Genomic DNA, 27,826 nt, shown 5'->3' on the forward strand with positions numbered 1-27,826 from the left:
ATTGCTTTATCTCCTATCACACACGCTGAATTAAAAATAATCTTGTTTCAACTATTTCAGAAAATATATTCTTCATTTATATAGAAAACATGCCTATCTATGTCATGAATTCAAAGGCGGCTCTTGACGGAAGTAACATATGTCAAACTCTTATTGCTTCAAACTAAGGGAAAGAAACAGATACAGATACAGATACAAACTCTACTATATAAACTCTTGTATATAATAATATTGTAACATTAGGTAGTATTATTTACTCCGTACATTGAAAACCGATAAAACATTTTAAAAATTGTCATAAATGCTCATCAAGAAGAAATACTATAAGCGGCATCACCATATCACACGAAAAAGTGGGTGGATCCTGGTTAAATAGTATAGTATGTTTAGTTTGAACTAATGTTCATCTAAATCCGGACATTTACTAGGCATGAAGTTTTATACTTTCAGGCAGTTTTGCAACCATGTGCACAAACGTCATGTGTTTAATTATTCGAAACTTGGAATTTCCATCCGAAGAAGATAGAAGAATCAAGAATATGTAGGGAAGCTTATTATTAACTGTTGAAAACAAAGAAAGAATATATTAGGATGATTTGGGAAACACATTAACCAGAGATGCAGGAGGTGAAAGCCTTCTTTGAACTCTTAAACGTTTCTTTATAAAGGTATTTTAAACATGACAGAATATTATATATATATATACACACACACACACACACACACACATATATATATATATATATATATATATATATATATATATATATATATATATATATGCCTCACTTCCATTTGATATTGAGAACCTGTGTGCGAAATATGAACTGATTAAGCATAATTTAAAACTCCCCCAAAATGTTTAGTTGCTGCATTTCATGAAATGTATAGTCAGAGGGAAAGTGTGAAGATTTGTAGCGTTCTGGATTCTACAGTGGTTGACCTTTCTTCTTCGTCGTTGGATATAGAAGACACTGTTGATCCTCAATATGTGCTTTCGACTCAGGCAAAAAAGAAAAATACACTTGGAATTTTTTCTCATACACTTTCGAGCTCAGAAATAACTTGAGTACTAGATCGCTTTAATATATCCGTCTGTAAGACAATGAAAACTATTGGAACTTTGGCTAAATAGACAAGTCTAAACATTGAAGGAAACTCTCTCAACAAGTTAATTCGATGCCACCGAAGGAAAAGCTGGGAGGAGTAGGAAGAGAGCCTTGACTGGAATGGCTGTTGCCATACCTGCAGCTGTTCCAGTTCTACTTCACTGGAATACAAAGATGCTGCCACACATTGATCCTTACCAGTGTATTAATGTTCATAGGATTGCTTTAGTAGAAACTGGAAACAGCTTAGAGTTCTGATTGGTGTGCCGCAGGTCCCTAATAGCACACCTATAGTTCAAGCCGAAGCCTTGTTGTTCAGCAATTCTAGAATGTGGCTTGCAGGATCAGATTAAGGGACATGTCTCCAGCAAAATAACATACCGGCCTTTTGCAGGGATCTTCCATCAAATGTCAGTAGATTTTGGGTAAGGAGCTCCTCCGAATGGTCTGCGGCATCATATATTGGAAGACATTCTGTCCGACGTCTTTAAGTACGAATATGGTCGATTGGCAGGAACGAACATTTCCCTACTTGTTCGGTTTAAGGAGTGATGGCATTCACCACGATGATTTGAACTTTGCATTCAATTATCCTGATCAGGGGGAAAGATTATAGGAATTAGGGCACCTAGCAGACCTGAAATCCTGAGCATTGAGTTTCCTGTTGATTTTTCTGCATTTCCACGTGACGATTACTGAGAATTTTTCGTTCTTTCATATGACTTCTTGGGTGAACAACCTGAAGGAGGAGTTCACACTAAAACCCTTGGCGCTTTACACTATACCAGCGCTATAGGATGACAAAGCCTATTTATATGGTATTGTTGACAAAGGCAAAGGCTATTTATAAGCTATTGTTCTCCCGGAAGCAGCTGAAACTAACTGCGAATGAACTTAAGACAGTTACAAACGTCAGTCTCTTCATCAGTCTTTTGTACTGTTTATACTGGCATGAGCACCAATCGCTACTCACTTTCCGCAAAAAGATTTGGACTTCATATACTCTTCAGAAACATCTGTGACTTTTGTACTTTTGTACTGACATAAACATTGCTCTTAGGAAAGGAAAAACACATGAGGGCACCGAAAAAATGTAGAAAATTGCACGCACGTAGTGATTTGTCTCGTATCGAAATGTCGTGTATCTGCATATAAGTTGTCTCAAAAGTATTTTGAAGATAAGAAAATCATTTTTTTGGGGGGAGGCTAAAGTTTGACTAGGAATAAAAAAATTCATAAATTAACTCTCTATAGTAAGTGGTACACATTGAAGATGTGTCTTAATTAGAATGAACACTTTCGGAAAATTGAAAAATGGAACCAGTCTAATATATATATATCAAGGGTGTTAATGAAGTATACCGACAAATTTTAAGAGGCGATTCCTCACATCAAAATAAGAGAAACTGTTCATATGTACCTATGGCGAAAAGTGCATAGTTTTAGAGCTAGGGCTGTCTAAAATTATGAAAAAACCTACAGTCAAGGGTCCCTATTTGGAATTCGACAGACTGTATGGCAGTCCTTATCAGCGTAAAGGAAGTTAATGGGAGTTTAAAGAGGAAGCTGAAGATCCAGAAACGTGGATGAATCATTTCCAGGCCCAAACCTAAAGTAACAATAACAATAAAAAACTCATTAGACCCAGCATCTGCCAACAAGCAGAATATTTAATAGGCTAATAATATAAAGACGCTAAAATGCAATTGAGAATATAATAATAATAATAATAATAATAATTTTCACTCCTGTACCTTTTTGTTCTTAAATCTCAGCTTGTTTACTAGAATAAATACCAAAAAGCGATGAAACATGTACTTAAATACGTAAAATGAAAAGTCCAAACACTAATTTCATATCTCTAACATTAAAGGAATTTAATATAAGAACATGTAATTAATGGACATTTTAGTATAATAGTTTCTACCCTTATTTCCTCCTTTCCGCGCAGAAATTTCAAAATTTCTTCCTTAGTGGTAACTTATATCACTTGTCTGTTCTACTGTAATTTTTAAATTTCTAGCTTGAGCAATTTTTCCTAGGCATTGATCAGTCTAACAGTTAGTCAGTTAGTAAACCACGGAAGAAATTCGACTTTATATGGCTTAAAAGCGAATTAAATATGGTGAACAAAAGACGGAAGAGGACAAGAGTATCACACTTGAACATAAATTTTTTACATACACATACAATACAATTCGTTGGTTCTAGGAAATTTAGTTAAATACAGTAGCTATTTATTATTAGTTTATATGTTTTTTTGAAATTCCATCTGAAGTACGTACTTTAGTATTTTTTTACCTAGTTCTTCTGAACATCTTCAAACGAAGTTGCAACATTCGATATATGTTTGCTTTCGATAAAAATACTAAAAATATTTACTGAATCACAAGAATTTTGAAATCTTTACAAGGGATGATGTAGACATTTTTAAAAATTGTATATACAAATGAATAATGTTATGACATCTTATTGGTTTAGTGGCTAAAACGAGTACATTTGGTTTAGGGTTCGATTCTCGATGGGAGAATACTAAACACCGAATGGAGATTCGGAATGCACTCTAAACTGTATGTTTACCCCTCATACCCTCAACTCTGCAAATTGTCAAAATCTAACTTGCACACTCACTTTATTAAGAGAAATATCGAACTAACTTTCAAGAATTTAATAAACTAAATGTCAATTATTTTCTAATGGTTCGATTGTGGATAAATGGAGACGTCCGCACCAAGAGTATTTCTTCCCGTTTCGGAAGTGCTAGTGCTTGTAATAACCTGTTCATAAAAGTAATTTCAATGCAGCTGTCTGATAACATTTGAACTGGATTGAATCTTTGTCTTAACAAAATGTTTTATGTCTTTAGAACCTTCATATAAAGTTCATAGTCACATCATTCCTTGGTACTGCCTGCCCAATGAAACGTTTAGTTTTCTTATCACATTGACGAAACATTCTATATAGAATCACATATCACACATCCGGTGGAAGTCTGTTACAAGTCAAAGATACACATTTCAAGGAAAATGGCCTTTAAAGTTTCTTATTCTATCAAAATCGCTCCCTGGAATACTAGTATTTCTGCCATTTAGTGTTTAGTTACGTTTCTGCGAAAATACTTCTCTCTCTCGATTCTCTTTTAAGCGATGATAACTCAAAATTTCTATTTTTTGAGTTTTAGTACTCTTCCACCGGGTATGCGATATATTTCTGAATTTCAAAAAGTAATTTTCATTCATTTTCTAGCAATATAGCATAATATTGCAAATACTTTGAGCATTTCTCGTACATTATTGAAACATACAATAACATATTATGGAGTTATTTGCATTGTATCACTGTTGGAATAGCATAAGTAGTTCGTAATGTTATGAGTTATGCATGATTAGCTCATGATTAGTTATGCATGATTAACTTCCAAGTAATGCATGATTAGCTTCGATAATAAACAAAACACTAATGTTCTCAATTTTTAGAAACATTCGTTCTTTGATGCAAACTATAATTGAAGAACTTATAACGAAACCTGCCAAATATTCAACAATGGATGGAGTGAAACAGATCGTAGAGGCTCCTAACATTTTTCTGAGGTAAGATTAACATCTTCTATACTTCCATGTGTACTGTTGACCATAAGGAGAAAATTCGAACATACTCAGTAATCTCTGACTGTTTATGATTTCTATATCTAACGAAAATACCAAATTGTTCTACATACACTTGTGACAGTACTTTCTTTGAAACATACACTAGGCGCCAGTGTTTTAAAAATATTATAGTTATCATAGAATTACTTTAATATAGATGTCCCTACAATAAAAACAGCATAAAAATAAAAGTGTCCAAACATAATAGAATAAGTTGAGAACAAAATTCGAAATTCCAGTTCTATGGTTAGTAGGAATGAATAGTTTATCGTTGCTATGTATGTGTTGGAAATTAAATCACAACAAATAATGCAATTTGAAAAAGTTAGAAATTGATCGTGCGGTAAATAGACATATCGAGTACCTCAATACTCCTTTTAATGAGTTCACTAAATTACTTAATTTTAAATCAGTGATGAGTAAACAAGGAAAAAAAATCTCAAGTGAAGGGATGTCCAATATCTTTTTCTACATTTCTTTGCTGCAACAAGAGCTGCTAAAACATTAATAATATAATATACAATACTATACAAGGCGATTATATTGAAATAATTATAATTTAAAAAAATCTTCCTTATACATCTGACCATGTCGAGTCACGTAATAACACATACAGCAACTGAAGAGTGATTCAGATTGTATAATTCTTTGCAGTATGAAATAAACCTTTTTCCAATCAGAAAGAGTAAGGCAGCATTTATAACACAAGAAAAGTTTTTACGAAACTATTTCTACACTTTTATTTTGTACTTGAGAGAACACAATAGTTTGGCAGTCATCACATGTTTGGATAAAAGCATAGTCTACAGAAAGTTTTAGGACTCCTTATTTACGTCTATATATAAAAGACGTCACAAGTGAAATAAAAATTGCAAATTACAACATAAAGATATAGTGTTATTTTGAAGCTTTGTCGAAGAAGTTCCACATGTCTATCAAAATATTAAATAACAAGTTAAATATCTTTCTATGGCAATGCTGATAAAATAGCTAGAAATCAAATACAACATTTTATTATAAGGGAATTGCTATTAATATATCATACGATGAACAAATAACCTATTGTTACCAAATCTAATTTTAAGTAAAACTATAATTCCATTCGGAGACGTTTTTAGGAACTTCCGAAACGTTAATAACAGAAACCTTAACTTAACAGATCGGATAAACATGTACAGAAAATGTAGGTAAATTTTGTTCTCTACGGAATGACTTTAAAAAAACCCTTTCTCAGTGCTTTACGGTAGTGTATTTACTACTTGACTTAACCTTTACTACTTTAACGAATCATGCTATTCCTAACTTGAAAACGTAGGATTTGTTAACATAAAATACAGAACGTGTGGTAACGATTACATTTAGCTGATTACATCATCCTCACGAGTGACGATGATTAATTACGCTGATTTATTTCTAATATTTTTATTCAACTTGAGCTTGTTATACATTTCGAACATGGGGCGTTTTGCGCATTCAATTTGTACTTTTGCTCCATTCAGATAGGTTAATGAAAATGTTTAACTTGGAAATTTCGTTGCGTAAATAATATATTTCAAATATTACATAATAGATACTAGATACTATAAGCCTGTGAATTTCAAATCTTAGTACAAACAAAATCTACTAACTACTACTGCATTTTAAAAAAATAAACAAAGTAACATTTTATTGAGGAAGATGGATATAATCCACAGTCACAGTCATCAGACTTTCGCAACCATAGATGAAGAAACTACAAAAAAGCTGTTTCTCTCCACAAACTTTCAAGGTAAAAAATAAGAATATCGAATTTAACAGAATGTTTCAAATAATTGTTCTTATTGCAGTATTCATAATTGGCACTGAATAGGTGCTATAAATTTGTGTTAATTTACAGAAAATTACTTTGAATGTGTATAAATATGCGGAAAAAGATTTGTCCTACAAAATACTGTAAAAAAAGTCGTGTATATCCCATTTTCTGCATACTCAAAATTTTAAGACTTTGAACAGGCCGTTTTGAGAAATATATTTTCAACACTTTTGTTTAATGTTCACGTAAAATAATTAAATTTGTAACAAAAGACTTAATATTATGCACATTTCCTTTGGTTGTTAATAGTGTAATGAAATTACGCATAGTAAGTTGTACTGCTCAATGCTGAAGATGGAAACTTCACTCACAAGAATAGCTTATTGAGGATTCAGATCTACATATGAAACATTTTATAAAATCATACGCAGTATTTTTCTCCCATGAAATTAATAACTGCAAATTTGTAGCTCAAAATTTATATCTAAACATTCATTTAAGTATATATAAAGTAAGGAATGGAAATTGTACATCGAAATAATCGAATAGCAAACCTCTCTCTCTCTCTCTCTCTCTCTTGCTACATAAATCGGCAAATGACATCTACCTACAAGGGAAGTAGTATATAGTAGAGGTCTGCACGGACTCAGATCATAAATTTTTAAATACACAACCATATTTCTCGGACCTTTTCGGGCCTAATTTTGTAAATATACTGTACAACAATATTTATCGGGCCGTTCTTTCTGAACAACTTTAAAGCACTACTTTAAACTTAAGCCTCTAATTGCTGTAAATAAAAGTGCAATTTTGCGCTCATTGTTAAGTTTCCGTAATTCGGGCTTATTTCTGGCTCATTTAATTATCACACGAACTCGGGCAGGGCTCGGGCCTAAAGGCTAAAACATATTTCGGACTCGGGTTGGGCCTCACATTATAAATTAATGGGCCGGGCCGGGCAAACCTCTAGTATATAGTGAATGTTATTTGACTTACTCTTAGAAGATTGGTTCACGAAATGATACATTAAGGCAGTAGGAGGTGCTTGAAGGATTTATGCTGTTCTCTAGGTAATCGCAAAGAATTAGACATTCAAAGTAGAAATTTGTATAATTCTTCTTCATGTACTTGAGTTTGCAGATGAAGCGAGATTGTGCAAACTGTGACCACTGAGAAGAAAGAGAACATTGACCCTCCTCAATAATCACAATATTCACGATAATCAGTTTGACATAGGAATTTGTAAGTGTATGAATGATCTTATGTATCATAGATGAAGTAAGATAGAGTTCACCAAAGGTGGCACCTAATACAGGAAAGGAGCCCGAACTGTCAAGAAACTTTAAATCTTGTAGAAATGGTCTTCATGTTCTCTAAGCTAGGAATAAGACGAAATGAAATTTCTGTCGAAAAATATATTGAAGGAATGGTTTCGCTGTTTATCAGATCTTTTCATTCCTTAGGCCATGACGAATAAATTTTGTTCAAATCACACATCTTTATTATATGTGACGTCAAAAGGAAGTGATTAGTCCCCAATATTTTAAAATTATTAACTTTAGTTTGATAGAAATGTTCTCTTTCAACTTGGAAGTTTTGTCCCTTCTAGTATACTAGTTTAAGGATAACACAATTGTTTTATCAAGTGCTATTGTTCCAAAGTAAATGGCGGCTTGATCGTATTTTTGTCCCTCACTATATCTGCAATCCTATCTCCTAAGTAGACTTGAAAGTTGGTACAAATGATTTCATAGTTGCCAAGGCACACAAAACCCCTCACAACACCAAACTAAATTTTGTCACTTGAACGCTGTTTTTTATTGTATTAGTATTGTTTCTTGTATTTTCGTATCTGTGTTGTAAATACCACTGCAAACAGTGACATCAGAGTCCTTTAACTTTTATATGCACATAACAAAATTTCGTATAGATTGATATCACTCCAATAAACACAATTGTGTTTTTTTATGCTTCTGTTCGTTTTGAATAATGCCTCATCTGTTCACAATTTACGTTACCAGAGGCCTTTATGAACTTATTCCGAATGAGAAACATTTCACGAAACTTACAACGCTGGTCAAGATTTCATTCGTACAATATGTGTAGAAGCTATGGCCGGTATTATTTCACTTTCAAATCCTTCAAGATGGTCCTTAAAACGTATATGAGATGTAGATGATATGGGCACCTGGTAGACTTATTCGATCTAGATTCACAACTATAAGCAAAAACTTCAACGTTTCCTTCATTTCATACACCACGTGGTTGTACGCTTTGCGGTAGATCATGAACAGAACCTGTAGCCTCGAACTTACTTTAGGTTTCTTATGGCTTGACGTGATGGTGGATCCACATCTGGAAATTTCTACTGAAGTCTGCTGTCAGTACGTTTTGTTCTGTTCTGTTTCCACCAAGCTTGTAGTACGAGAACATGTTGTTCCTTTGTGAATTTGCGATTCATCTCAACACTCGACATAACTTGTACCAGTAAACAACCCGTACACAAGACATGTGTGAGAACATGGTTAGAAGTCCAAGACATACTAAGGGACACAGTACTGCCAGTTCTAGTACAGAGAGAAAAGTTTAGTTGTCTCTTTTCTTTCCTGATTTGTTTTGAAGAAAGCGACTTTGTTTCCACTCTGTATACAACACTATAGTTTCTTAATTAACATGTAAACTCACACATTATTAGTATGGAAACATATGCGGATGAATTGGTATCCTTTAATTTTAATATCACGTCATCTCGTTCGACTAAGCTACTGAAAATTCAACTGTCAAGATTTGGAGTTTTGGTTGGAATTGCTTTCAGAAAATATTGCTTATCAAGAAAACATCAGAGAGAAACGTGAGTATGCATGTTATGATAATTAAGGCCTGGGTTTGTATGTCATCATCATCATAGGTATTCTGCCTTTATTGGCAGGTCACTTGCCGCAGCTGAGAATCTTCCATGTTCCACGGTCCTCCACTAACTTCTTCGTCTTCGCGTATGATCTTTCTGTTTTTATATCATCCATTAATTGTAGTCTCCTTCGCCCCCTCCCTCTCTTTCCTGAAACCATACCCTCTAGGACGTCCCTCATGATACAATCTCTTCTTAGGCAATGTTCCAACCAGTTTCTCTTTCTCTTCCTAATAATATCTAAAAGTGTTCTTTTCTCACCCACCATTTCTAACACTCTCTCATTCGTTTTGCGCTCAACCCAACTAATTCTTTCCATTCTTCTCCACACCCACATTTCGAAGGCTTCCAGTCGATTTTCTTCACATTTACGTAATGTCCACGTTTCCGCCCCATACAGTACAAGGATTTGTATGTAAAAACATATTTTTTTTTTCCTGAACACGTACAAGCCCAAAACAAAATCTGTTATCCGATTTAAGAGTCTTCAAGTGTGAATTACAAATTTTATTTCGTATAAAAATACATATTTTCTAAATAAAAGTTATGTAAATAAATATTTTGGACATTTGTGTAATAAATACATATTTTTAACAATTCTCCGTTATTTTACCTTAAATTTCACAACAAATTGTTCTTTTCTTTTTCTCGAAAAAGAATAATGAAAAGAATAGGGTACATAATGGCATGCTGATATACTCCTGTATATGATAAACAATCCCGAGCTGCGAAAGTTTCTTACCAAGTATACGAACTTAAGTCCTCCAGATGAGTCAACGCTTCCGAAAACTTTCTACTCTAGTGCTGTGAAGAAACATTAATACACATTAGATCCGTACGTAAAATCGAAAAAGGTGGGTGATCATTGATACAACTAGTGATTCTGTTAGTGTTAGAAAAGTGGAAAATGTTATAGTAGGTGTACTGGTACTGACAAATTATCAAACAAATTCCCGAACAACATTTCATGCAAAACTTTAAAGAATTTTCAGTCACGAATCATGAACAATTACCGAGCTGTTCAATGAATTTTTGCATATATTGTGGCCGAATGGTGTGAAATATGACAATGCTTTCCTTTTCTTGACTGATGGTGCTTTTTATATGAGGAAAGCTGGTGAAGCTCTTTCTGTGCGCTACCCTAATATGATTCACGTGACGTGTGTCGTACACACTATATCTATTGTGTAAAAAAATCCGATCCCTTTATGCTAAAGTAGACAACTTAATGTCAAATTAGAAAAAAAAACTTTTCGTAAAATCGCCAACTAGAATTCAATTTTTCAAAGAAACAAATTCCGGTCAACATCTGTAATTACGCGGTGGAGTACCTAGCTTAATGCAGTACTATTTTATACGGAGAATTTTGAATAATTTGTATCTGTATGAACTAAACTACACTCAAACGATGCTTCATCCATTGAAATTGTTCAAAATCTAGTAAGTTACAGTCGCTTAAAATGTAACTTGGCTTTCATATCTGCCATTTTCAGTTTATTGACTCACTCTATAAAGGAAGTAGAAACTACGGTAGATCTATTGGGTACTTCGGTTAAAGAAAGCTAAATGTCCTATGTGCATCAAAACCTGAAGTCGTAAGAAAAAAAAAGAATTAATTTGAGAAAAAAATTGGCTATAAAACCCTATGTAACATATCTGGTGTGTTGGAAGGCCAAAACACAAGTGATGTTGATGATGAGAATGTTCTTGATGTGCCCCTTTTCAAATATGCGAGGTTAACATTGTATGATGTAGAACGTTCCTTTTCTCAATGTAAGGCATTCTTACGTATAATAGGTATGGCTTTACGATGGACAACTTGGCAAAGATGTTTTTTATTCATTGCAATGCCCATGGAATTTCGACACTTGATGAATATGAACCATTGGTGAGCACCGTATTTATTCTTCTTATGTTGGGCGTTTCTCCATAGTTTTCCTTGTTACTTTTTGTTAAATACTTTTTAATTTTTAGCAAATATTTTTTTAGCACATAAAAATATGTTAAAGTTTTTAGCACATAAAAATCCGGGCCCTGATGATAGTCATCCTAAAAGAGGACTGGGTTCGTACTTTTAATCTTTGACTTTATGAACTTCGATTATTCAAACTTATATTCCCTGGACTATTTCTACACTGACTCACTTGCTGGCTTAAATAGTAAGACAATAAGAGAAATTTGTTATTGACGTACATCGATGGAAAGTTTCCGTTGTTTACATGATATATATGTAAATTGATGCTTCTATGCAAATTTTGGGACATAAATGATAAAATCTACAATTGAACTGTTCAAATGAACATAATAGTAAACACTATTTCCCGGTGAAATTGAGTTCTTAATTGGAATGAGTTGTAATCCAAGTATGCAAGTCGTGTAGTTTCGGATCTACCTGTAGATAGCAGAGGAAGGTTTTTTGATATGTGAAGTTGCATTCAATTGCATGGTCAACCTTCTCTTCCAGTTTATTTGAAAATTATTAAATATTACATACCATTATGTTTGCCCGAGCTGCTCAGTTATTTCATGACAGGAAAATCATGCACAAGATTAGACAAAACACCTGCAAGTTTGAATACACAATAGCCTTGTTGTTTGGAGTGACATTTTAATGTTAAATGTAAGGTAGTAGGATTTCTCAGTATTGAATTCGGCTTGAGAGTTAAGGTTAAGCAATATTTAAATCTTGTACTTCAAATTTAATTATATTGTATGGATGCTGAACAGAAATATGTAAAATATGTTTGCTAGAAATTTTTCCTTTTGCTGAAAACTTAAAAAAAAAATATAATTATATAAAAAACGGGAGTTGTTTTTGGCAAAACGTTGTTTATAATATATACAAAACTTTTGATGCATAACTGTACATACTGTTTTATTAATTTTGAATCACAAAATTGTTCGTCTTTCCCACTATCACTGGTTCCATGTTTATTCCAGCAATTTTCTTCTGAATTAAAAAAAAATAGTTACAATTGTGATCACCTTTTATACCTTATTAAAATAATGATACAGAAGAAAATCAATTATTCAAAATTTCATTATTTTGTAAAAAAAAAATAAAACATATTACAATAACACATAATTAACGACATAGTATTTACTTACAACTACCATACCTGAATATTTATTTATTTATTTATAATGTTAATATCTTGCTTAGTCTAAGGTTCTATGTAATTTCCTTTATTATACATCAAAGTTCCAATTCCCGGTATCCAAGTGCATTTATAAAACCGTTGTGAAGTATTTAGCTGATTATTGTTACTAACTTAACAATTGTAATCAATAAATAGGTTTTCTTGTAATATTGATCCATTCGTAAACGGTAACATAAATCACATATTCAATCTGAATATTCAGAATGTTAATCTTTTGAAAATAAAAGACTTAAAAAAAGAAAAAAATGAAATCTTACGTCCCAGGATTATGGCGGTTAGGCTAAAGGAGACGTTGATGAGAAATGAATGAAATGGTGGAATGAAGATACTGGGAGGAAACAAGGGAACTCCGAGAAATCCTCCGAGCACGGTGTTTGTCCACCACAAAGTTCACACGGTGCGAGCTGGGAACGAACCAGGGACCCCAAGCACCAGAGGTGAACGCTCTACCACTGAAACATTTGAAAAAAGAAAATGACATAAAATATACATAGCAAGACTATTCATGGCTTTGTATTGATTGTTTTAACAAAAGAGACAATGACCAAAGCTTAATACCCACTTTATTTTAAATCCGAAACACTAGATATCCGAAACAGTTACAAGTTATAATTTAAAATAAAGTGGGTATTAAGCTTTGGTCAGTGTCTCTTTTGTTAATACATAGCAACCTTAGTAAAAGTAAAAAAAATGACACCCTTTTTTTATTTAGTGTTTTGTGGATTATAACCTGGCTGGCATTCGCTGCTTGTGCTGGTTGGATATGCTTTTGTCTTTGGGACAAGTATTACTATAACCCAAACGTCTACGAAATTTTAATGGAAGAGGATAGTTCTTTAAACAAAACACTATCTTTCGCTGGTTCATCTTGTTATTTAGAGGAGTTTGTACGTGGCTTGTAAGTACTCATTTCATTACATTTCTTTTTAGGATAATTGTAATATTTTTGTTATACATTCTAAAACATTTATATTAACAATTTTATTTTAAAATTATTCTGGATAAGCTTTCTTTTCACTTAACACTGCGCCCAGTCGGTTACCTTACTCTTAGTAGAAATGAAGAGTGTGTTCACTTTTGCAAAACGCGACAACAGAACAGAAGAACTAATGTGTTATGAATAACATTTGGCGATCTGATATAAGACCTTAATGTATTAAAACTAACCTTACATTTGGCGCCGGCTTATTTTAGAACCGAAGACAACCTGAGCAAAGACTGAAGAAGGGATTTTCTGGTTTAAAACGAGACAGCTTCAACACTGTCAACACAAGTTTAAGGAAGAAAAGATTTTTTCAAAAATTAATGAAGAATTTTTATTTTTCTTAATGAAGAGTTATATTTTTACTGAAAGAATACCTTGACATTCCATAATTTTATGTGATAATCCTAGGCTAACGGGAATTTAGGCTTGCCGATTACTATTCAATATTCACCTAGCAGTGGCAAGCATGTCTTTCGGAATACTCCACCGAAAGGGCACTTCCAGTTGCAGACCTTCGTGTGACCATTCATTGAAAGGAACAAATGGGTTCCCCTAATTTTTCGTTAATTGTGCATTGAATGTTGAAACTTCGCTGGATTTAAAGCACACATACAAAAATAAATAAATAATTAAAAATAAAGATAAACAAATAAATTCCGTGGAAACTTTCTGAAAGTAGAACTCCTTTCCTCGTAGAAGAGAATGGTGTTGTCGAGTACTTTTCCTCTTCCTTCAGGAAAAGGCACCTGGGAACCACATGCGTCAGTGATCTTTGCGTCCCGTTAAATAAATCTTTATTCGTACAAGTGTCACTAAACTTTGCTACTTTTTGAAATTCTAAAGTATAATAACAATGATTCCAAGTTGTAGGACAGATTTTATTTGGATGTATAATAATTTTAGTGAGTGATACTTCTTGCTGAAATAGTGGCAAAATTAAATATCAGAATATGTCTACCACTCAACTATAGTTGTACTTTTAAGCCATGAGCTGGCAACACTACTTGCAATCAAGTAGGAAGGAGAAGCTGTCTGTTGACCAGGTTTACAAGAGACGACCCGCTTGGGAGAGTAATGCTCCCGGAAGTACGTTTTTTTCGCGCGCTACTCTAGCCAGCTGTTTTACGCGCTATCCTAAAAAGTTGTTTTATGTTGGTCACAAAAGTTATACAAAGGAGTACAAGGGGAACAAAACGAGCCCTACGGGGCTTCTAACCCATTCCTACTACTACTTATCTGCACAAAAGTGAGTAAATCACTTTTTGAGTATTATTTTCATATTATTTTAATTCAAAAAGTGTTATAAAAATGTAAAAAAAAATGTTTAAAAAACTTTCCTCGGGCCGGATTTGAACTCACGCCGAAACAGATTTTCATTACTAGCCGTCAGTGCTAGCCCACTCGGCCACGAAGCCCGACAACAACAGTTGTTTGATTCCTGCTATTTGAATGCAACGTGGCAAGAAATGGATAACGCCAACCAATCAGAACTGTGTTTTTCGTTCCTATTCCCGGGAGCATTACTCTCCTGAGCTAGTCCTTACAAGAGGTGTTATTAACTGTAATAACGAATTTCTCATAAGATAAGACAGTTCTGTATGGAACTTGATGCATTTGAAAAGAATTTCATGAAGTTCACAGATTAGAAGACAGCAGCCACAACAGTAAAAACGTTGCAAAAGAAAGAAACCTGCAGATTTCTTTTTCTAACACCTTGAATGAATTATAACCATAGGTGCTAAGACTCAATGTCCGAGTAGAAGAAGAGCAACAAAGAAAGTCGAAATTTATTTGCGACAAAATCTATTGAACAATACATATATATGAAGCAACATGGATTCATAATATTGAAGGACTTCTGTGAAAGCAAAACGTAAAGCTCCAAGAACCGATGAACTTTGTGGAATAAAGTAAAGTTTCCAAGAATTTTAACTCATTTGACAAGTGTAATCGAATTCAGGGGAAAAAATCAAGAACGAGAGATGATTACTATAGAAAATCAGATTAGAATTTAGCGTCCCTACCAGCAGCGAGGGTATTTAAGAGATAGACATAGACATAAGTGATTTGAACGACATAAGCTCCCACCTGGAAACAAACCATGTTCTCCTAAGTGAAAAGTGGAGATGCTATTCATATAGCCACAATAGTGCACCACATACTTGAAACACACACAAATTATAGTAAAATAAAGTTTATATTTAAAAGTGTACATTTCTGTCGTAGATTGCAACTACAAGAACTTAGATTGCAACTTTATCTTATGATGTATAATATTAGAAGTGAGCACTGCAATAACAGTAGTAATATCACTATTCAGAAGGATGTAAATATATCATTAATTAGACGTAACACTAGAAATAAAATGAAGCATAAAAGAAGTCACATTGAGTATTTCCTACAACAATGAAATATCAATTAAAACGTTACAAACTGCTATAAAATTCTCAAGAGTTATTTTCACATGTGTTGAACTTTTTATCATAAGAAATCTAAAATATTTTTTATTTAATTTCAGAGAGATCAGCGACATTCGTAAAAACTGTTCTATTAATGGTGTGAAGTATCCATGTTCTTCACTGTATGTTCAAGTAGTATCAAACGGAGAAATTTGCTACGTTTTAAATTCAAAGCAAGGCAGGTAAGAGATCAGTTTAAAGTTATTACAAGCACATATAAAACATTGCTTATTTATAATATATAAAATTTAAAACATGTGATGCTCAACAAAAAGCTACCCATAATTTGTAAGTTCTCTATTTATACAAAATTATTGTGTCTGAGGTACGATATTGTGATTATACAAGTATATAAGCTATGCCAACAAACAACCATGATGACAATGAAGTAGAAGTAGCTATGATGAGACTAATGACATATTGCATCTGGAAGGAAGAGGTAAGGTCAACGCCATAGTAATTTAAGACTTTAACAGCGTAGTAGGAAAAGGAGCCGCAAATAAGGTGGTAGGAGGTAGAAGAAATGAACGGGACCAAATGCTTATCGACTTCTGTAGACAAAATGATACGGTGGTGACGAACAAGTGGCTTAAGTAAAGAAAAACCAAATGGTACACATGGAAAAGTCTAGGTGATAAGAAACGATACCAAATCGATTACGTTCTTGTGAAGCAACGCTTTAGGAATAGTGTACAAGACGTGAAGACACTACCAGGAGCGGATATACAGTAGATTTGGAATACAATTTCCTAGTGACAGGAGGAGACCTAGTTAAAGACCTGAAGTGGAAACGTAGTTAAAGACAATCAAGAAATGTGGGAGGAGAAATAGAAAATTGAGCTTAGAGTAATAAGAAATATGAACAGTGATGTGAAAGAAGAGTTTGAAGAAAACTTCTGTGTGATTGGCAATATGGTAGATAATGTAGAAAGTAGTTAAGCAAAAGCTAAACAGATTCTGCCTGACACACTCCACAACAACACTGGCAAGATGGAAAAAGCAACGCAAAACCATGGTTAACTGAAGCGATGCTTAACCCTTCAGTACACGGGTGAGAATGTTGTTACATGAGTGCACGGGTTGTGCCTGTGAAGCACCACAAAATCTAATTAAGTTAAACATATATGAAAGACCATTTTTAAATAAAATGCTTTTATTTTTCAAAGGACACATGTGTTAATTGTTGATAATGTTCAAAACACAAAACGCAACATTTTTATGTTCTAAACATGTTTGTTTTACTTTATTAGTAACGGATGCAATTAAATCTTATGCCATAAAATTACGACTTCCGAGAAATTGCATCTGGTTGTATGCATGAAATATTAAGAATAATGTGTGTTAACATAAACAAACGTATTGAGGCTTATAAGTGTGCGGTGTATTGTTTGAACCACAGGTCAAAAATGATACATTTTCACCCACAAAAATTGTCTTCAATTCATTCCGCTCATAGCATTGCGCATTGTTTGAGGCACAGCTACTTTTTGCACAACTTAGAAAAGCCATGTTCCACTGCTTTTGCAGTTGCAGCATCTCCGTTTTTTCCTTTGCAGTGGGTCTTCCTTTGTTACGGTATAAAACCTGGTAGTCTTGCAGTGGGCTCCTGATGTGTCGCGGCAGATACGCAGCTAAGCTCTTCCCTCATTTATTTGGTAACTATGTCCTAACTTCTTGACAAACTTGCTTCTTGATAAAGAGTTCTCTTGATTAGTATTTGATTGAAACACAATATAGGCGTTTATTCAAGAAATGTTCATCAGTATATAAAACAAAAACGCTGGTGATCTGCCTACATTTCTGCCTACGTCATATTCTGTGCACATTACATCTGCCGCATCCACCGGTCCCTTCGTCCTGTCGTAAAATCTTATAATTTCAGGTTTTCTATTATCACAGTTTTCACTATCAATATTGTCATAGTGGTACACTGACGAAAGTAACACTTCTCCCTTTCTTCGGAACATAAAAACCTTGGCGGCTTTAAAGCTCAGGTTCACTGTTTTGGGAACTAGCATGTTGAAAAGAGGGATCAGAGTCTGAATCATCATCCAAAAAATCCAATTCCAACTGTTTTCGGACAAATTTCTCGTTTCTTCTGCAGCACGAACTATTCAAATATGAGCAATTGACTCTCTGCAATCGTAAAGGAAGGTACACTGAGTGACACAATGGTATCTATCTGTCATCCGTTGAAAAGAAAAACAGAAAAATATATACTTACTGCTTGCTGCGTGCTTCTCAAACACAACCCTGTACTGAAAGGTTAAGAATATGTAAGAACGTAGAACGGAGAAAAGCACGGATATCAAGGAATACAGAAGGCTGAATAATGAATTGAGAAGAGAGACGGACAAAGTCAGAAAAGTGCATGGAACAGATATATGGAGAAATAATGGAACTTGACGGCGCGGCAGATATGATCTGATGTTTCAGAAAGCACATGAATTAGGAGGGAAAGCTAACAAATGCATACGCATATTTGGAATCAAAGATCTACAAGGCCATGTAGTCACTGACCATCAAATAATTCTTAGAATTTGGGAGGAATACATAAAAGATCTATATGAGCAGATGAACCGCTCCAAAGTTATTACGTTTAAAGCAGAGGAAGAGGTGGATGATAATGAAAAAGGACAGTGGAGTAGTACAGCGAAAAGTGAACTCCTCCAGTATTTGAAAAGTGAAGTAGTACAAGCCGCCAAGGACATGCAAAAGAGGAAGGCCACTGGAGACGACGACATACCAACAGATTTGCTCAAGGGATTAGGAGACAATCCATTGAAAGTACTGACTTGCCCTATTAGCAAGATCTACCTGAGTGGAGAATGGCCAAATTATTTTCTTGATGTTACAATGATTGCATTACCCAAGAAAAGGAAACAAAGAAGTGCAGCGATCATAGAACCATTAGCCTTATTTCCCACACTGGAAAGATAATTGCGCTCATACTGAACACTCGACTGGAAAATAGGATAGAAGAGATCTTGGAGGAAGATCAGTTCGGATTCCGGGAAGGAAATGGCACCAGAGATGTCATTGGGTTGATGAGAATTATTTCAGAACGAGTTCTGGAAATAAAAGGAAGAGTTGTGTTTGTGTTTTATAGGCTGGCTAAAAGCATTCGATGGGGTCGAATGGACGAAACTTTTGCAAATACTTAAAGAAACAGGGGTCAACTGGAGAGACCGACGGCTTATTCGCAACCTGTACATGGGACAACGAGTCAAGATGCGCTTGGATTAAGGAGAAACCAATAGTGTGCAGATTGGAAGAGGAGTCAGACAAGGATGTAATATGTCGCCTTAATTATTCAACATTAATAGTAAATGGTGAATGAAGGAAGTATTAACAGGAATTGGAGATTTCAAGATTGGAGGGCTGATCATTAAAAAGATCAGGTTTGCAGATGATACGGTTATTATAGTTAGAACCGAAGAAGGACTACAGGAGATGATTGAGAAAGTAGTTAACACTGGAAAACTATATGGCAGGCCTGTCCATGAATTGGCTCCCGGAGCCAAAGCGTGAGCGGGCACGAGCGAAGATAAGAACAGGTGAGCACAGGTGCTGCTAGCTTCGCTTCTTCCACTGCATCCGATAAGTGTTGCCAACCACACATGACGGCAAAAAACCTATGGCCAAGCCTGGCCAGAAATTCGCACGATGATATGCATTGAGCAGACGCAAGCGTGAAATGTGCAGGTGTGCTCTCCCCCTCCCCATTTCGAAAGCAGTGACGCGAAAACACTGCAGGAAATAAAATTGGTACGTTTTTTGGTTGAGGAAGACGCATGATAGAGGTTACAGTTAGCGTTGAAGTAACTAACAAATGAACAAGAAAGAAAGAAAGAAAGAAACTAATATTAAACATGTCATCTTACAGACGTAAAAACGACTGCAAAAATCGGAAACGAATTGTTTCAGACCTCTTTAGCTTGCTTACACAATTCGTGACGTTGTATTACATTAGCACTCGGTCTGTAATTTGTCATTCGCTTCACGTTTGCTAAGTTGTAAACGCCTTTCGTTGCTAGATTGATAGGAGAACGACGGGAGGTTGAAAATAATAATAATAATAATAATAATAATAATAATAATAATAATAATAATAATAATAATAATACGCATTATTATTATTATTATTATTATTATTATTATTATTATTATTATTATTATTATTATTATTATTATTATTATTATTATTATTCGGACCAAAGAGGGATGAAAATGGGGATTGGAGGAAATTCATAACTAGGAATTGCATAGTTTATACCGCTCACCTAACATTATTAGGGTTATGAAGTGTAGAAGGCTCAGGTGGGCAGGCCATGTAGCCAGAATGGAAGAAATTAGAAACGCTTTCATAATTTTAACTGAAAACCCAATTGGAAGAAGACCACTAGGAAGACCTAGGCGTAGATGGGAAGACAATATTAAGATGGATCTTGCAGAAATAAGAGTACAGAGTAGAAACTGGATCCAGTTGGCTAAGGACATAAGTTAGTGGAAATATTTTGTAAACGCGGCATTGAACCTTCGGGTTCCATAGACCATAGAGTTAGTTAGTTATTATTATCTAAAAGAAATGTTCAAATGTTGTTAAGAGACAATTACACAGAAGAACCGAGTTTCGACCAAACACTAATTTGCCGGAAGGAAATTCCAGTGCAGTCCAGCCTACTTTAAGCGTTATCCGTGCAACCCACGTTTCATGTTCAAGACATTGGGAATAATTGTTCGTATCATTCAGTTGGAACGTTTCCTTTCGAATTTACGCTATTACAGTAGACCTACGCTATTACAGTAGGCCTACGCTATTACAGTAGGCCTACAACATTGTGACTTTCAAAATCAGTCAGTAACTATCGAAGAAAGACAAGCGTGTAGCTTCAGTCGTTGAAATGATTTAACATTCTTTTTCACTTTTAACAAGCCACCGGCAAGCAACCAGCCAGGGACAATACATTTTTCCTTATTAAAAAGACACTCCTTGTTAAAAAAAAAAAAAAAAAAACTAATTGCAGTCACTAACGGTCACACTTAAAAATGGAAAATCTCTTTGGCTCTCTTAATATTTTGTTTGATTCTTTGCGATCAAAGTAACTTTAAAAGTGGAGTAAGAAATACTATTCTTCCTATTGATAGTGTAATAGTGGCTTCTAATCTCCACAACCAACCCCTTGCTAAGCCTATTCGTACACACATACATGCATAAGCTAATTTTCTGGAGATATACTTAGATAATTACAAACAAGTGCTACAGTTTTTTCTTATCAACAGATTATCTCTTTTCCTAAAAAGCGAAACAACATAATATAACAAACCCTCACTCGGATATAACAAACCCACATCCCTCTTTAACAAAAGGAAAGAAAAAAGAAGAAAAGGAACGTACATAGTTTATCATTTGATTGCTGTTACAAGTTTGTATTGTCTATAGTTAACGGTTACCGCATTGTAAAAAACACTTTACACTAAATGGCAATCAGTTACCATACATACTTTTTTTTTTTTTTGGTAAGCTAGTGATTACCGCCAAGGTTGACAACACTTCCGCTCCTCTAAGGACAAAACCCGAAGATCCACGAAGCACGAACAATGGTATTTGCTCGTAGAATGCTCGTGAGCGTTCACGAGGAGAGTTTCCACTATCTGCTCGCCGTGGGCAGGGCTGCTATATGGAATGGAAATGAACATCAAAAAATCGAAAATCAGGAGAATATCACGTGGAAATTCGTCCTTACGGGTCAGAGTAGAACAAAATAATACTTGAAGGGATCGACCATTTCAAATATCTAGTAGGAATTTTGACGAAAGTACATATTACACCAGGGAGATCAGGTCGAGAATTGCCATAGCCAAAGAAGCATTCAACATGAAAAAGTTACTCTTAACTTGCAGCCTTAATATTGGATTAAGCAAGAAATTGGTCAAGTGCTATATATGGAACATTGCACTTTATGGTTCAGAGACTTGGACATTACGGAAGTTAGTGAAGAAATATTTAGAGAGCTTCGAAATGTGGTGTTGGAGGAAGATGGAGAAGAAAAAATGAACAGAAAAAGTAGCAAACGAAGACGTCTAAAACGAATAGGAGAGAAGAGGACGCTTCAGGCCACCATCCTTCGTAGAAAGGCTACTTGGATTGGACAATACCGCCATAGAAGGAAATGTGGAAGGAAAGCGAGGAGTAGGGAGAAGAACATAACTTATCGATGACGTGATAGTTAGAAGAGAATATTGGGAGTTTAAAAGAGAAAGCTGAAAATCGAGAAACGTGAAAGAAAAATTTCCAGGGCCGAACTGAGAATTAAGAAGAAGAAAAAACTCATTAGTCTCAGGACCAGCCGAGTTTTATTATAAAACGGAATATTAATAACGCTTTTTGGGTGTACACAAACGATTAATGCTGCATTACGTACGAGGAGAGACATGTAGGGCAATACAATGAAAGATTAATGCGTGACACTAATGGTCGCTTTTCAGAGTACAACAAAACAGATGAACTAATTCATATACACAGTGCAAATACCTGCCTTAAATGTTCTTCAAAAGAAGAGCCGAATTATTTAAGATATCTTTTCAATATCTTTTTTTTTAATGAAAATCGTTTACTGGTTATGTTCCCATCGTTGGATGACAGATCGTACTTCTTGTTCGAAATTCAAATTTCAATCGCCCCTGAGTCTTTTGAGGTAATGTTATAAAGTTTTAAAAAAATTACTATCTGTTGGCACTGAGAAACCATCAAAATTTAACCAAATCTGGCAATAACTGTTGTGTAAAGTTATCGTGCAGCAGTATGATACATAATAGGCGTCTGTTACATTTTCATGAAATTACATCATGTGCATTTTTATGTTTCAACAAAGTAAATTAAAGGGAAACGATGTTAACTGTGCATGTACTTAAGCGTACTGTACAAAATTTATGTTTCCTTTTCTAATTAATCTTTGGTCCCTTCTACTTTCAATAACCCAAATAATTTAAATTGAAGCCTGAAATTCTGTTTCTGACAATATTGCTTTACCACTGAATTGCCATGGGATTCAAATTTCTTAAAACTCGGCCATATTATGTTTAGAATAGACATCACAGCACATTTATATATACTTAGTGAAAGTCAAGTAAGAATGATGGTAATCTTATTGTTGTTCGCTTGTTGAATTCCTTGTGTTCTTAATTACCTTTATTAAGTATATACTATTTCTTTCAGAGAATATCCGCCTCACGTATTCAAATATGCAAGTAAGAACATGATAGAATTCAAGAGTTCTATGTTGGTAACAGGAAGTTCTTTCAAGGTCAGTATTTCAAAATCAGGAAAGAGATTACTTTCACCCAAGTCACCTCTCATAATACTATGTTTTTAATATACTCATACCTGGAATTATCGGGAATGAAACATTATGCTGAGGTAAGGTTTGCTTTGACTCAGGTAGTGACTTTAATCGGTTCTTATAGGTTCAGTCACTTCCTTGAAATGTTTGTGCCTTAGTCACTTATGCGAACTATTTGTGTGTTTGGTGCGACATCTTTGGTTTAAAGATAGATTGGTAGTACTTCATATTTTTTCCACTAGGTGTCTGCATAGGGTCATATGGTAGTTTGCAACTGTGATGTCACCTGTTCTGTCTGCTTGTATAGTTAGTGTGTGCTGGTGGAATGCGTGTAAGCGCGTGATTCAATTTTCGTTTCATGGCTAATAGAATTAGCAAATGCGATTGAGAAACAGTTTAATTAATCTGATACAAAGAATTTGAGCTTGTCTTTTTCAAAAAGTTTGTATTAGAAGTGGATATTAATTCCTATCGCTTTGCAGCTTTAATTGAATTAGAGAAAACCTGTGATGGCTGTGGTCGAAGGCTGAAACAACTTCCGACGTATGGTAAAAGTGGGCGTTTATTGTTTTTTCTGGTTTGTAATAACAGGAAATGTGCTCGCTTTACTAAATCGACGTCCGTGAAGAAAAGGAACACTTTTCAGTAATGTAAACTTGAGTATTGCGCAAGTGTTCTTGTAATCTTATCTTTTCGTAAGTGGAATCAGTAATCATGGGTTCATTATTCATGAGTGTTCTGATATGGCGAAAACCTTAAGTGCTAAAACTCTCTCCGATTGGCCAGCATGTTGTCGGGTGATCTGCTTAGAAACTCTAGTTAAAGAATCAGATGGTTTAATAGGCACACATTAATTCATCACATGGGCATCCGGGATCTATTGTAATTACTAACTGCTGGAAATGGTACACCACTTTGGATAAACAGATATTTTCAATCTTTACGCCATGCTGGATCTCTATATCATTAGCGATGAGTGTTTTTATTTTTTAATTGATATTATTTTAATTCTGGATATGCTTTGTATTTGTGCATTTTTTTAAAAAAAATATGAGATGTATTTTTAAGGATTTATTTTATCCAGCTATATTTTATCCAGCTATATATAATTCCGAATACAAGCTGTCCGCATTTTACATTTTTGATTTTGATTTTTTTTTTGGCTGAGAATTAAGTATCGTAGTTGAAGACTATGGATAGTTTGGATTTTTTAGGCTAGTTAAATGAGATGAAAACCCTTCTTCTAAAGTATATTGATTTCAGTGTTGCCACAGTCCTAGCTCTGGAGTGGGCTGAAAAATAGTACCAAATTTAAACAAAAAGGGCTGAATTCATTCTTTTATCAAAAAGTAAAATATTTTTGCCCACGTATGATCACCCCTGATTTAACTTTAGGCCTATACATAAAGTTTGTTACAACGCGTCGATATAGATCTCTAAAACGCAGAAATGTTTGGGTATTTTCATATTCGTCAATATGGCGTTACTAGTAAACAACCGAGGCTGGGTATTTTTATATTCCTCAGCCTCGTAAACAACTTTGCCCGGGAAGCGGCAACTACGTCAATGTTTTTTTTTTTTGCGATATCATGCCGTTGGGGGACGATCCCGGGCGCCGAAGTAAGGGTGCGCAAAATTCGGAAGGAAAAAGTAATATATATATATATATATATATATATATATATATATAAATGTGTGTATATAATTGAAGGAAAAAGTGCTCAAAACCAAGGAAAACCAGGGTTTACTTTTAAAAATTTTATTATGCTTCGCGCCAACCATAGTGGCATTTTGCGGATGGTCTATCGACCTGAGTCATATGTACGGGGACACCGTCGTATATTCTCGCCCAGGCGCTGATTTTCCACGGTACGGCACTGGTGCTATTATTGTTTTGCTCTAGAACATTTTCAACGACACATTAATTGTAGACCTGTTTCAACACCCGCTTGTCTTCTTCAGAATATGCAACACTTGATTCAACGTGTGTGTACTTTAAAAAAAAAGATTTCAAGCTAAAACTTCCACTACACTGCTTCTTTCTCGTCTGAAAATGTGACAAGATTTGTTAAATGGTGTTGAATTGGGTGGAATTGTACTAACTTTTTCACAAATGGGGCTGAAAATGCCAGCGTGGTAACAACGGGCCGATGAATGACAAAAAGGGCTGAATCTGATACAATTGTACCAAGTGTGGCAACAGAGATTGATTTCGTCTGTGGCTGTCTTTTGATCCACTGAAACATATCCTGTTTGTTCCAGATTTGTTTAAAGTATCCTCGTTGTGAATTATATATATATCCCTTATATATATATATATATATATATATATATATATATATATATATATATATATATATCCCTTATATATATATCCCTTATATTTTCTTTAGTAATCAAAATTCCAATAACTTACGTATAATTATTTTGTATTACTTATTATTAGTTTGCAGTAGTTGCGTTGCGCTAAATTGATTTGTTTACTTCATTCTTCTTCTTCTATTCAAGTAGATGAATCTTACCGTTCGAGAATACGAATGCATAGAAAGTACGGAATGAGCCGGTCTCACCTGGAATGTCACCAGATGCTGGAATGGTGTTATTTCTCTTTTGTTGTTATTATCCTTCTTTATATTTTACGTCATTTGTATTTCAAATTTAATTCATATATATTGTCGTTTGTTTAGTTTTCATTTATGTGGTTAATTTGCTTTGCACAAAGTTATCCGTTGATGAGACGACGATTTCGGCAGAGTAGTCGTACTTGGATGTATTCTGTGCTTTGAACTGAAACGAGAACATGGAACTAAGAAGTTAAAACGTTTTGTATGTTTGAATTGATATTGAATTATTCGCTTTAATCTGTTTGAAGGAGACTTACCATCTAATTTAGTGAGAAGTATACATCTAGTCTAGTATATGAGCAGTGAAGTGAAGCTTCTTGATATTTATTTGGTATGATAATCATTGAAACGTTATGATGACAAAGAAAGTCACATGGTGTGTCACTCAAGCATTTGTATGGGTTTGTGCATCTTCACATAGAATATTTTAGTCATCGCAACTCAGATAACATTTACAACTATTTTATATGCTTCAGGAAATATTATCATTCAGGATGTTTATTAATCTTGGATGGAAAGACGAGAAAAAGGTATCAACAAAGAAGCTGTTGGAAGAGATTCATGTAAAACTCTACAATGTCATATCAAATTAAGTCTAAACCGTAATTTAAAGAAGATTTTAAACTTTCAAAGTTAATCAGAAATATCAGATTAGAGAATTCATAGAGTATCCGTCAATATAAGCGTAATATAACAATAAATAATCAGTATACGATTATCAAGTGCGTTATAATATTCTGAAATAGTAATTTTAAACATGGTTATTGCTAAGTTGTGTTCCTCTGGTAGCAGCATGTCTGATTAAATCCCTCTCCAATGGGAGAAGACCTCTTCCAGGGTCCCAGGCCTGGTACTGGGTCCCATAATTTCCAGACTAACGCTCTCATTTCTCACACCTCTCTCTCTTTCTCGTCATTCGGAATATAACCTGTGATGAATAATAATATATCGTTTAATGTTTTATTTGTCTTTCGTTACAATGTTATGAGTTTGTATTTACAAAAAGAAGTGCAGGGTATCACACGAGAATAGTTAAATTCCAAATGTCTATAACGTCATTGCATTTATGTAACAAATTAGTAATGTTCGCTTGGTCTATAGAGTCAGAATGTTCTTCAGTCAGTACTTCAGTTATTCTAAATTCCTCCCACTGGTCGAGCTAATGCTTACAATGTTATGGTGGATTCGTCTTAGCATTTTGTGAAACTGGAAATACAATAATCATCGTCATTCATCAAATGCTACTTCGGCTGTCCACGATCATACTCGAACCTTAGTTGTTCATGTTAATCAGTAAACCTATAGTTGTGTGGAAGTTACTCCAAAGACTTTTAGGTGTGTCTCTGGTTTAATGTTATTCAAGTTAATTTAATGGTAAAGTGCGCTAGTGTTGCCTAGCTGTGGAACGGAGATGACTAAGGTAATGATGAAAAACCTTTGTTTTCTGTTGCTACTATTTGGGGACGCCTGAACTTAGTAAGGAAAAATTTGCAATTCCGCTTCCCAATACGCGTTGCGGAGAGATGTAATAAGTACTGCTGTGTAAAGTACAAGGTTTCGTCATGTTCATCTTAAATTTGTCAACAGTGGAAAGGTAGATAGGCAGCCGATTGCAACGAAGAACTCTGGAATTACAAATTTAATGATTATTTAAAATTACAGTTAGTGATTCGTGGAATTAAAACTAAATCGTGAATTAACTGTTCGAGTTATATGGAAGCTATTCTGGTTGAACGAATATTTTATTTTGGAGTAAGAAACGTATAACGAAAATTTTATAAACGTTAAATAAAATTCA

General features: G+C 34.5%; 1 protein-coding gene across 1 annotated transcript in view; it reads left to right on the forward strand.

The window, feature by feature from the left end:
- Positions 1–4,652: 4,652 nt before the first annotated feature.
- The window catches only part of LOC145689454 (uncharacterized), a 32,938-nt gene continuing 9,764 nt past the window's right edge, over positions 4,653–27,826 (forward strand). Inside the window, exons 1-3 of the mRNA XM_081763615.1 lie at positions 4,653–4,699; positions 16,121–16,243; positions 23,281–23,368. Coding sequence (XP_081619741.1) covers positions 4,653–4,699; positions 16,121–16,243; positions 23,281–23,368 — 258 coding nt within the window. The remainder of the gene's footprint in view (positions 4,700–16,120; positions 16,244–23,280; positions 23,369–27,826) is intronic.

The sequence above is a fragment of the Thermobia domestica genome, chromosome 7 (assembly GCF_964235325.1).
Source record: "Thermobia domestica chromosome 7, izTheDome1.hap1.1, whole genome shotgun sequence".
Lineage (NCBI taxonomy): Eukaryota > Metazoa > Arthropoda > Insecta > Zygentoma > Lepismatidae > Thermobia > Thermobia domestica.